We start from the raw sequence: 13,874 nt of genomic DNA, 5'->3' as shown, positions 1-13,874 counted from the left end.
TCCTCCTAACTATTATGCAACACTGTCTGTCTTATAAATGTACATACATATATGTTTATGTGCTGATAGATATATGTATGCATACTTAAATTTCTTGACAGCTTTCCATCTCCCATGGGCCAACGTGCTCTACTGAATTTGAGGCTGTGGAATCTTCCCTGTCCTCTGTCCAAGCTCTTTGAAATAAGCTTTCTCAAAATTTAAAGTGTGTGTCAGTGTATGTCCAAATTTTTTATCCTCAATTAACATGCAAATTTCCTCCCAAGATTCCCATTATTTCTACTTCAGCAACAAGTTCCTCATTCTTTGTCAGAATACTAGTTCTCTATCTCTTCTATGAGCAGGAAAAAAAATCTAATCCTTCTGACATATGACACCTTTTCAAATACTTGAAGACAGTACTTGACCCTAAATCTTTACTAGTCAAAACCATTCCAGTTCCATCTTAGGTCTGAATTTAATATGAACATTTGAATGAGCAGCCTGCAATTAATTTATAAGAAAAGGATTTAGCTCAATGGGAGCCAAATCTAACTTAAAATACTTCAATAAATTATTTGGCGTTTTTCAACATATACAGATCAATCTGAGCCTTGCTGGCAAAATACCAACAACTTACTGCTGAGCCACTTTCTAGATATTATTGAATAATTACAGATCATGAAAAAAAATGTTGTGATATTTTGTATACAAAACATCATAATTACTACTTTGCATGTATACTCACATATTAAGTATTAAAGGATATGTACTTAATTTGGAGGAGTTTATCAAGCTCTTCACAGAATTTTCCTACCTCCTCATCTTCTGCAACAGATACTGGTGAATAAGTACAATTATCTTCATACATGCTTATCAGGCGTACTGCAATATAGACTAACCAGGAACAAACCACATGGAACGATGTTTCCTGCTGCCATCAGACATATGACAAAAACCAATTTTGCCAATTCCTTATTTGCCTCTCTAAGAGATCCAGTGAATAGCATCCTACTATTTAGAGTTATCTTACTTTTGTGTTCTGTTTTCATGTACAGAAGAGAATGTCAGGATATGATTCTGCTCTTCCTGTAATACATCAATTCATTTATCACTAGACAAGGTCTCACTAATTAGAGTTTTAGTTTAGACAATTTAATTTAGACAATTAGTTTAGACAACTAATTTATGTCTCCCTCTCCTGTGAATATGTCAATATCAAGCAAATTTCCTTGAAAGATCTAAAAATGGGGAACTTTGCTAGACTTTGCTCTGATTACTAAAATCAAGCTAGGCATAAAATAAGCAATGTTGACTAAGGACAGCTAGGTGGTGCAGTGCTTAGAGTAATGGGCCTGAAATCTGGAATACTCTTCTCCCTGAGTTCAAATCTGGCCTCAGACATGTACTAGCTGTGTGACCCTGGGCAAGTCACTTAACCTTGTTTGTCTCAATTTCTTCATCTATAAAATGAGTTGGAGAAGGAAATGGCAAACCACTCCAGTATCTCTGCCAAGAAAATCCCAAATGGGGTCACTGAAGAGTCAGTCTCGACTAAACAACCAAAACAACATTATGCCCAAACAAGCTTTGGTATTGTCATAATATGCAGTTACCTGAGCACTTGTGAAAATGAGAGTGAGATAAAAAAGACTACATTCTTTTCTTTAGAAAGCATAGTATAACAGAAAGAGTGCTTGGACATGGAATCAGGAAATTTGAGTACAATCCTATCTCTGATAAACACTGTGTGACCCTGGATAAATTGTTTAATCTCCCAGTGCACCAGGAAATTTTGAAAATATAATAAGAGGGGGAACAGGTTTTGTTCTGTATTAGTAAGGAAAGTTTCCTAAGAAGAGTTTCCCATACTGATGAAATGATGATGATGATGATGATGATGATGATGACTAGCATTTGTGAAGAGCTTTACAATTACTCTCTCATTTGATCCTGACAACCACCCTAAGAGATAGGTGACATTAATAGTCCCATTTTACAGATGAGGAAACTAAAGCTGGAAGAGGTTAAGTGACTTGCTTATTTACATAGCTATTAAGTGTCTGAAGCTGGATTTGAACTCTAGTCTTCTAACACAGTTCCTAAAAACACATACACACACATATGCATACACATATGTGTGCTTTGTACAAACAACTACTTTGTACAAACTTGTTGGGAGGAAAGTATTTTTTCAAATATTAGTTATATTAACATTTTTTTATGTCTTCTGTCTCCAAAGAGATCTTTGGAAATAGTGATCTCAAAGCCCAGGGTCTAAAAAAATCCAAAAAAGCCTTAAACTTCGGGGGGGGGGGTGTTCATTTTTGTAGTCATTCTTTGTTTTCTATTTTAGGATAATAACTAGAATGTAGTAAAATTGGGTGAAGAAGAAGGGAATGAATAGGATTGATCTATTGACAAGTAGCTCTGCTCTAGAATATAGGACAACTTTGTGACATGACAAAGCTAATGCATGTATGTATGTATGTATGTATGTATGTATGCATGTACATAAATTCCCAATTCAATTAGTATCCCTATAAGTACATTTAAGGTATTTTTAAAAGGTAATTGTTCAAGTGTCCAAAGTCTAGATTTGGAAATGCATTTGCAGGCATCTTTGAGCTGGTTGGAAAAAAATAAATTCTTTCTTTTAAGCTTCAAGGATCAGCAGCTTGATATCCATCAAACCGAATAATCCTGCCCTTATGCTTACACAACCAGATGGCAACAATTGTTAGAAGCTGCTGAAAAGGGCATTTATTTGCTTTTCTTCTATTATAAACCACAAGTCTGTGCTATGGTCATTTTGAAAACTCAAAAACATAACATTTTTTAAAGCAATTTGGCATTTTGCCTTTTATGAAAAATCTCCCTAGGGGTTAGGTTAATTTGCCTTCAATGCACAATGCTCAAAAGAACACATTTTCATAGTAGGTTTCAACTGATAAAAAAAAAAAAAGATGAATAGTGCACAGTTTCGCTGTGATAAGGTACCAATTTTCATTCTTTTATACCAATGGTGATGACTTATACATATCCCAATCAGGCCAACCTTCATCAGATCTAAATAAAGAAATCCCTCTAGAATGAGCTCCAACCAATCAACAAGCATTTATAAAGCACCTGCTACATTCCAAGCACAGAGCTGGTACCTCATTGATTGATTTTTGTATTCTGAGGGTTGGATATTTTGCTTCCTACTCCCTGACCACTCTGCACAGGTTGGTAGCAGCTGGTGGTAATGAGTCAAAGGGATGGCATCTAAGCAGCAAATCCATCCTTTGAGATTCAACTTGTTGGCTTTGTGCTCAAGATCACTTCTGATATTGATATCTATACATTTCCAACATCTTATCAAAGATAAATTTATTAAAGTAACTAAACTAAATCAAACTTTAACCATCTAAGTAGATCCTTCCTTAGACTGACCTTTAAAAAACAAACTCCTTAGATATGAGGCCATCTAGTCCAACATGCATCATTTTACAGATGAGGACGGGAAGGGAATAGAAAATAAATGAGGAATGAAGAGAGAAAGGGGAAAGGAAAGAAAAAAGAGTAAAAGAATAAAAGATAGTGTTGAAAAGCAAAAAGGGACAGAGGGAGAGAAGGATTTTCCCACATATAAAGGAACAACTGAATTATGTTTACCTGGTCATTTTGAGGGGACACTTGGGACAAATCCTACATTTGACTCTTTTTATGAAGGAAAAGCTTCAGCCAGAAAATATCTACTGCATTTCTTCAAATGAGGATGAAAGTAAAGTAGAAAAATGAGAAGGGACCTATAGTACCAAATCGAGGTACATCACTGTTTACCAGTAGGGACGGAGATTAATTTGGATTATCACCAACCATCCAATGTGGTTTGGGCAAAAAAAAAATAGAGTGTGATTTCACTCCTTTGTGATAGGATTTCATTAAAATGTACTAATAGTAATATTGTTAAAACAGTTTAATTAGAGCAATGTTGTACAGGGTACCACAGAATCACAGGCTCACAGAGTTGAAAGACAACACCTCATGGATCATTTGATCCAATCCATTCCTAAAGAAGAATCTTCCCTCTACAGCGTCCTAGATAAGTGGTCATTCAGCCTCTGCTTGAACTCTAGTGATGGAAAACCCATCCCAGTGCAACCCATTCCCCATCTGAATAGTTCTAATTATTAGCAAGTTTTTCTTTATATCAATACAAAAAGCTACCTCTGTGCAACTTCCATTGCTTCCATTGCAGAGTAAGTATAATTTCCCATCATTTGAAGGATGCTCTCGCATTCCCCCAAGCAAAATGTCTCCATCCTTTTCAGACAATCCTCAGAGAGTATTATATCAAGTCTTTTCACTATCCAGCCCTCCTCTGGACTTTCTCCAGCTGCTCAATGTTTTAGGGTTTTTTTTCCTAAAATACATCACCCAAACTGAACATGGTACTTTAGATGTGTTCTCACCAGGGAAATGTACGCTGTCACCTTCATAGTCCTACATACTAGCCCTCTCTTAATGAAATTGCATGATGATGATGATGATGATAGCTGACATTCAAATGGTGTTTTAAGATTTATAAAGCATTTTATATATGAAATATCAGTGACATCACTATGATCAAGCTTTATATACAATATCTAAGTCTATGATTAAATTAGTTTACATAGAGTTTACAGTCTACTAAATCCCTCAGATGTTTTTCTCAAGAATTGCTGTTTGTCCATACTTCCCCCATCTTGAATGTGGGAAGTTGACTTTTTAGCTTAATGTTAATGATCATTAAATTGCATATAATTAAATTCATTCTAATATTATAGCCTTTTAAAGTCTTGTTGCATACTGAGTCTATCTAACATGTTAACAATACCGCCAACCTTTGTGTTATTTGAAAATTTTCAAAGAATGCTGTTCAAATCATTTATCAAAAATGTTCAACAGGATACCACAGATCCCTGGGTAACTTCACTAGAAACTTCTTTTGAACTTGATGTTGAACTATCCTTTGAGCGTCTAGTCATTTTTTGTTGTTGTTCAGTCATTTCTGTCATGCCTGACTCTTCGTGACACTATTTGGGGTTTTATTGGCAAATATACTGGAATGTTTTGCCATTTCCTTCTCCAACTCATTTTACAGATGAGGAAACTGAGGCAAACAGGGTTAAGTGACTTGCCCAAGGTCTAGTAAGTATCTGAGACCAGATTCCAACTCTGAAAGAGGAGTCTTCCTCATTCCAGGCACTGCATGCTGTCTACTTCACCACCTTGCTGCCCTAGTCATTTAATCAGATTTAAATCAATCTTACTGTGCTTTTTTTATCCCAATGCACATCTCTCCAACTTGTCCTTGCGAATAGTATGAAAGAATAATATTTTTCTTATGTTTTGTTAAAAATCTAAATAAACTGGTATAGTGAGAAAGAGCCTTGGATTTGGAGTTAAAGGATCTGGGTTTAAATCCCAGCTTTGACACTTACTGGTCATGTGACCTTGAACAAGTTACTTCATCTCTGGGCCTCAGGATTGTATGTTTGCTTTTTAACTGTAATATAAGGGAGTTGCACTAGATGGTCTCTAGTTACTTCTAGCTCTAAACTATTATTCTGTTATTGTATATCTACATTGTTTCCACCATACTGGCTTTTTGTGATTACTATTTCCTTTTCTAGATACTCACATACCATCCCTTTAACAATATAGTCTATGATTTTGCCAGGAATCAAAACCAAGCTCACTACTTCAGAATTTGCAGATTCTAGTCTTCATTCTTTATTATTTGCCCTTTTTTCAAAATTTTTTTCATTTAAGTAAGACCTTGATTTTCCTTTGCATCCACATCAGTTTCTTTTGACAAGTCTTCTTTTCATCCCAACTCCCCTTTTCTTCATCTAAATTGTTTCATTTTATGCCTTCGGAACATCATTCTTGAGAGCTTCTCACCCTTACTCAGCTAACTTCCCCTGGAGAATATGAATCTACAGATCTCACCTCTCCTTTCTCTGAACCCTTCAAAATCAACTCTTAAAATATGTAAGGTTCACAGTAGGTAGTATCGTGATTTCCTCTTTTTTACCAGAAATTCTATAGCTCCGTGTTGGGGTCTGAGTTGTGCCCACTTATGATTTATATTTTGGAGGAGTGGAATGGGATGATAGAAGAAAACAAAACAAATAAACAAACCAAACAACAAGAAAGGATTCTTGCTACATCTGCAATCCAATTCAATTCAATAAAAGTTTATGAGGTGTAGAGCCATGTGGGTATATACATGTGGGCATATACACAGTGTTGTTGCAAGAAAAGCACTTTATAAAATCTGTAAAGCACAATAGCAGGGTGAGGTATTGTTATGATTAATCAAGTGAATGCTGGATGAGAGTTTTCCAGATATGTGCTTGTAAATATGAAATAGCCTTTCCTTATTTAAATCAATTTCAATATTTGCCTTATCATACCACACAGCAGGCATTTATTATACAACACTAGTCAGTAATATTTTTTGGAAAGCACAAATATACTTTGTACCAGCTAATAAAAGAAGTAACAACTAAAAGAATATGATCTCAATAAATCTTAAATACTAGACTTAGGATGTTATGTAAACATAGGATTGCTCATACCACTTCATAGTTTGCCTATATTTGCATAGGATTAACTTTTTAAAAAGCATACTGTTCTAGTCTATGTTCACATTGAAATCTTAATGTGGTCTATTTTTCCTTTGTGATATTAATTAAATTTTAAAAATTCATTAAATTTCTTTCTTACATAGGTAATAATAGCAAAATCTCTGCATCTGAGTCTGGGTGAATATGGTTTATGATAGTTTGTTGTTGTTTTCTTTTTTCTTATGTGTCGGGGTAAAGAGCCAGACTTAGTCTTTCATTGCTGGAGTGAAATCCCAGTGACTTTCTCAGGATCACACAGCAAGTATGGGGCAGAGACAAAACTTGAACCCATGCATTCCTGATTCTGAGGTCATCTATTCACTATGCCATGCTGCCCCTCAACAACAAGTTGTGTTGAGCACACACACACACACACACACACACACACACACTTTCATTGGACCCTAAGTTAAAAGAGTGTTTCCAACTGCTTAGGCTGGCTATTTCTAAGGATGACATAAATGAATGCACATATGCAGATATAAAATTCAATTCAGCACATGAGGATAAGTGAGGCCTCAGCTGAATACTGACACATCCATTCTAATCACAAAGTGAATTACAGTTCTTTTTGATACTTCCCAATGAATCCATGATCCACGTGACCAGTACCATTTTAGCTTTGACCAATCACTGGGTACTTATTAACTGGACAGATTTTCTCATATCCTTATCTGTGATTCCTATACATTCTCCTAAATTCTTAATGTAATAGTAATAGGGCTGAGACACTACTGTGATTCACAAGCTAGCAAAAGGAAGCAATTATCCCAGCACTCTCTCTGTCTACCATTATCTCTGATAACACAATGATCACCTCCAACAGAGCACTTCCATTTCTTTGAATAAAATTAGACCTCTCTGTACTTCAAGGTTCCATTATTTTATCAGTACTTTCATCAAGGGGTATTAAAACCCTTCAAGTCCTAGCTAAAAGCCTTCATTGGCTACTACAGCTAAAAGAGCAATATAAAATGTGTCACCTATTGGCAATCAGCTGACAATCTTCTCTGCACTAGGATAGATTGATCCTCCTCTGATCATAGCCAAGCCCTTCCAGCTTCATGGGATCCTCTAGAGCTTTAACTACAACTGGTATTGACTCCAAAAGTCATTGTCACATCCACAATGAATCATTGATGGGGCTTAGCAAAAGGAAAAATTCAATATAAAGGAGCTGGAGAGGGGGAGAGGTGATGAGTAAAGTCCATGGATTATTACCTCTCCCGATTCTTGTTTAGAAGAGGTGGTATATTCTAATAAATCCACACTTACTTGTGTAATAGGTAAACAAATAACACTCACACCAACTATGTCTTTGCATGCCTAGTACCTACCAGAGCACCCAGCACCTAGTTGTTACTGAATAAATATTTATTATTGAATGGATAATTACAGGGGGAAAGAGGATATTCTACAAAGTATAAACTCAACACCCTAAAGCCAAGTACCTTAAAAGAAACCTTCAAATTGCCCAAAACCCACTAGTAACAATCATCCATTTTGTGAGTTCAGAATTATAACAAATTACTTGTGCTCACATATAGCACCTTAAAGCTAAACAAGATTTTCTTCACAAAAACTCTGAGAAATATATAATGCTATTATCTCTATTTTACAAATGAGGGATCTGAAACACAGAAGGGTTAAGTGAGTTACATTGCTCCCCTGGGGGGCACTAGAACTTAACCTTAGGTTTTCTAACTCTTGATCCATTCTTTTTCCAGTGCCTTGCCAGATTAGCTCTTCTACCCAACAGACAAGTATTTCATCTTTGCATGTGGAGATCAATTTTTGGTCAGTGCCTAAATCTTATGCCAACATCCTTATGCCAAGACACAGAAAGTGGGAAAATGCTAATTATGAAATCCCTCATTCATCATGACTGTGTGGCTTCACTAAACCCACTAAACTTGCCATGGACTTCAATCTATCACCTATCAATCTATCAGTGACTGATAGTGACTGAAGTCCATGGCAGGTTTAAACATCTGGTCCAGCAATTCTCAAAGTGCCCAAGAACTCTGGAGGTCCAGAGTCCACAAGGTCAAAACTATTTGGGGCAGTTAGTTGGTTCAGTAGATAGAATGTGGGGCCTGGAATCAGGAAGACCTGAGTTCAAATCCAGCCCCAGACACCAACTAGCTGTGTGACCCTAGGCAAGTTACTTAACCACCATTTGCCTCAGTTTCTTCATCTGTAAAATAGAAATAATAACAGGACCTGCTTTCTGGGGTTGTTGTAAAGATCAAATGAGACAATAATTGCAAAGTATTTAATATAGTTCCTAGCACATAGTAAGCACTATATAAATGTTAGTTATCATCATCATTATTTTCATAACAATACTAATTCATAACAATACTAACATAACAATACTAAAAATACATTATTTGTCTATCAAAATATCCTTCTTCTTTCCAACTACATATCTGTATGAGGCTGAATTTTCTTCATATATTTCAATTAAAACAACATATCACAACAGATGGAGTACAGAAGTTGATACGAGAATCCGTCTTCTACTAATCCAGAAGTTTGCAAAAATATGTAAAACATTGCTACTCTCCTCACTAAATTTTCTTCCCTTTGGAAAATATACTTATTTTTCATATAAATGTTATTTATGTTAACATGTAATTGGGTTTACCATTATCCTAAATAAATTTATAAATTTTTTTAAAGTTTATAAATTTTGACATGGTAAAAATCAATAGGTAGAACTCTCATAAATACAAACTCTTTGGAGTCCTCATTAATTTTTAAGAGTGTAAAGGGAGTACTGAGATCAAAAAGTTTGAGAACTGCTGAGCATCTGCATTTCCCTTGCCCATTTCCCCACAGTTTCTACACTGCTGCAGAAAATGCAGCCAGTTTACTCAAAGCCAAAAAGGAGCTCCTCCCCGCCGCCACCACCCCCATCATAGCACTCAAAGGATTAAATGCATCCTGTTCAAAACATCCAATGCCTTATTTGAAGGAAGATTAACCTACTATCAGAGATAAAGGTGCCCCTTCCCCACTGCCTCCTCCTCACTGTCATCTGGACCAAAGAGTACAAGAGAAACACAAGTGGGTTGGGGATGGGGGGAGATAGAGGGCACTAAGTAATAGACCATTTTCCTTAAAGGACATATAAAATAAATACAGAATCAACATTTCTAATGAGATAGCTGCAGGGTCAGGTTAATGTTATAGATGGGCCCCAGTCACTCCTAAGTCAGAAGCCTGATTCTCAATAATCAGACTGAGTAGAATCAACTGCACAGCTTTAAGCCTTCTCATGTCATGAGTCCCTGAATTACTGTACCATATGGTCATGATAATAGGATCACAACCTCAGGGGGCATCGAGAAAGTACTAGATTTAGAATCAGTGGGTCTAGGTTCAAATCCCCAGTGTTCTCTCTTACTACCATGAGACCTTGGGAAAGTTTCTTTTCCTATCTGGCCTCATTTACTGTAAAATGAGCAAGGTCAGAGGAAATTCCAAGGTCCTGTCAAGCTCTAAATCTCTGATCCTGTTTTAACACCTGCTTATAACAATTAGCTCTTTTTACTCCAAGGGGTGAAATATGGACTCCTTAGGTCCCCGGGGTTCTCTTGTCTTCTGCTTTAGGGAGTTTAGACAAAAGGACAAGCACAACCATTCTGAACACCCAGTTAAAGAAATTTTTAACATGTAGGCAGAAATTTGGCTCTCTACCCTTGCATTTATATCTAACTCTAGTTAACCTCTCACCTCCTGGTGGTTGAGGCAAAATCGGTTACTGAAAAGATCTGGGTAATAATGCAGTGTTGTGTATTACCATGTCTGTTGGTTGATAAACAGACACTGGGAGGGGAAACTGGGTAAAGAGCAGACCTTTTCTAAGGAACTTTTCTCCATCCTTGAGGTGGTGGGTCCAAATAGTGGCTTCAACCCAAGTTCTCTGATCCAAGTGACCTGTAGGGCCATGGCCCTCATTAATGTTTCCCTTCCTTTCCTCAGCACAACCCTACTTTCTCTCTCTTTTACTGGATGGCCCTGGGGCTGCCAGTTCTCTCTGGTTCAGCTCTGGATATCCCTACTCCCTCTCTACTGTTAGACCCTCAAAATCTCTCTACTCCAAATCTCTATCTTGCTATTTTACACTGGTCTGACATTTTATCACAGAACTAAGCTTCTTCAACCAATCTGAATGTTCTACCTGTAAAACCACTTCAGTTTATCAAGGGACTTTTCACACTCAATCTGAAGTCTTTGATTGGCTATTTGATTAAAATTTGTTCTCAACTCTTTAGGTACTGGCATCTTATCACTTACTTTAAGTAGGATGGGAGTGACTTCATTGATTTACTGAGTTGACATCAGCTGCTGGGCAGGCAATAAGGACTGACAAGTCTTCAATCATGTATTCTCAAGAACTGTCAGGTCCTCAATCACCTTTGTCAATCACCCAGCCTCCTCTCTTTCTGTTTCTGTTTCTCTCTCTCTCTCTCTCTCTCTCTCTCTCTCTCTATATATATGTATGTATGTATATATATATATATACGTATATATATATATACATACACACATATATGTACATATATACATAGAGATTGATATCTATATCTATATCCATTTCTATATACACTGGCTCCCATGCATCCCTAATTTGACACACCAAGTCCCAGGTCTGAGATGTCAAATCTGTTGGTTAAACTCACATTAATACTCATAAAATTTAATAAAAGAAGTGTTCATTTCCTTTTAAAAGGGTGGAGGGGGGGTGGGAGGAGTAGTCTGCTGGAAGTCATTAATAAGTCTTCTTACTCCCTAGCATGTGGTGCTTCTGAAGATTCTTCACAAATCTCAGTGAAGCTATAGAATCTCTGGAACTCAGTAGATAACAGCATGAGGCCAGGTGGTCTTTCAGGATCCCTTTCCTATAGTATTCATGTTTACTCTCCTTAGCAGCCTTTTTAATACTGAGGGTCCATGAAAGAGAGTTTTTCTGGGAGCACTGGCCTCAAGGGAATACCCCCAGTGAACTTTTCTTTTTGTCTCTGAACATCAGGCTTCTAAATTGGGAATCTTTCTCCTCCATGTATGTCCCTCCCAAAACTATGTGTTTGATCAAGGATCACACATCTTCCCTAATAAAGACATTCTATTTATCTGAGGTATGAGTAACTCATTCATTTATTAAGAATGCCCAACCAATTTCTGCAGAAGCAGCATCAGCCTAAGAGACAGGAGACCAGATCCTATCACTTGCTAGCTAGGCTTATCATATCACCTCTTAGACTCTGGTTTCCTCATCTGCAAAATGGAAGCAATAATAACGGGGTTTCCAACCTCACAAAGTTGCAATGGGGATCAAAATAAGATACTGTAAGTATGATTTGAAAACTGTAGTGCCCTACAGAAATATGTGTTATCAGATTTTTAAAGGGTCTGACACTCTATTTCTATACACATGTGCACTCCTTAAATTTCTTTTCTCTTTAATTGTAGGTGTGTTTTGTGAACCTGGATGTCACCAAAGAAGACTGCAGCAATGAGCACCTACAACAGGTAATGAGCCAGGGTTACCACTACATTCTATAAGCTCCCACAGCCCAGGAGCATCCCCACATTATTTGCTTTTTTTTACCTTTCACAAGTGCTGCAGATTCTGGAAGACTTCTGAGAGAAATGATGATCACAACAAAGTTCCTCTTTTCCCATCAGGCAGGCATATGTTCATTTTGCTTTGTCTAATTAAGTTGTGCCCTAAGGTGTCTCCAGTTTCCAAATCTGTGTCTGTCTCCTTCCTGCAGTCCCTGGTAGAATAAATTTGGCATTCCCAAATAACTGATCATTCACTTGCCTTCTGATATGCTTATTGGGGATAAACATATTGATGGTCATGATATAGACCAAACCTCTAAAATGAGGCTTCTTTGAAGGGGAGAAAAACATACACACACACACACACACACACACACACACACACACACACCATGTATAGGTATGCACTAACAAATACTACCTGTTCAGAGCTGTTTTTGTTTTGTTTGTTTTTTTAATTGTCTACATATAGATCAATAAAGTAACTAGTAAATTATCAGTTCTTCACAGCTGACAATACTGTTGCCACAAAGAACATAAGCTGACATTTTAACTAATCACATCAATGCTCTCTCACAAGAGCTTTGGCAGAATGCTAGGAACAAGCAAAGTTTTATTTCACTTTCTTTTCTCTTATGTACCTTCTGGTCAAAATGTTACTGAAAATGCCCACTGTCATGAGCAAAAGACAGGCAGCAAGAGGGCCTGGCTACCTCTCAGACTGGATGATCAGTCCCTGGACAGTTTCCACGGGATGGTAATAGCTTATTGTCATACAGATCCTTTCTTCTAGCAAACTCTGTTAGTCATTTACATGGTGGTAATAAAGTTCATTTTCATGTGCCATCATACTAATTAAGAAAGGATAATTCAACATGGCAAGATTCCAATCCACTAAGAGCATCAAGGACAATCAATGGAGACACATGCAAGGGAAAGGGAAGCATTTTATACAGATGCAAAGAGGAAAGGATGTTAGTTTGAATGGTTATCTCAAATGTCATGCTTTAGAACCTCAAGCCAACTTGTCATCAAAAGCTTTTCTCTTATTGCTTTTGAGCATTGGTAACTTAACTCTCCTGCTTAAGTTGATCTATTTATCACTTGCCTTAGGCTATTAGAAATCATTAAGTCAACAACTTTAGTTTTTCCTAACTTCCAGAGTTTTGCCCATTTCCCATAATTCTTACATATCCTTCATTAGGAAAAGGCCCTATATCTGTCCAGGGCGCCGCCATTTTCCAGTCAGCTAAGTTCACAACTCTGTGAACATCACTGACTCCTGCCTCTAACTCACCCCACATGTTCAATTAGTTAAGTCCTGTCCTTTCCAGCTAAGATATCTCTTGCTTCCATCTTCATCTCTTCTCACAACCACCATCATCATCACCTTTCACTCAGACTCCTGCAATAGCTTTCTAATTGGTCCTTCTGCCACAAGTCTTGCCAATCCATCCATCATAGAGCAGCCAAAGTGATTTTCAATAAGCTCCAGTGACCCCCTAGGTTCAAATCTGAACTCCTCAGTTTAAAATTTAAAAGTTTTTATAACCTTTTATAATCTCACTCTAACCTATCTTTCTATCCTTATTACTCTCCTTCACCCAAGCTATAGTTTCACCACAAATCTTTATTGATTGAGTGGCTGATTAAAAAAGC

At 37.0% G+C, this 13,874-nt stretch overlaps 1 protein-coding gene across 2 annotated transcripts in view; it reads left to right on the top strand.

The window, feature by feature from the left end:
* The window catches only part of SPHKAP (SPHK1 interactor, AKAP domain containing), a 173,938-nt gene that overhangs the window by 127,119 nt on the left and 32,945 nt on the right, over nt 1-13,874 (top strand). For both annotated transcript variants that reach the window (XM_027875705.1, XM_027875704.1), the window contains exon 4: nt 12,120-12,179. In XM_027875705.1, coding sequence (XP_027731506.1) covers nt 12,120-12,179 — 60 coding nt within the window. The remainder of the gene's footprint in view (nt 1-12,119; nt 12,180-13,874) is intronic.

Source organism: Vombatus ursinus, unplaced genomic scaffold (genome assembly GCF_900497805.2).
Source record: "Vombatus ursinus unplaced genomic scaffold, bare-nosed wombat genome assembly UNPS02014810.1, whole genome shotgun sequence".
Classification (NCBI taxonomy): Eukaryota; Metazoa; Chordata; class Mammalia; order Diprotodontia; family Vombatidae; genus Vombatus; species Vombatus ursinus.
This window is presented reverse-complemented; position numbering and strand designations above follow the sequence as displayed.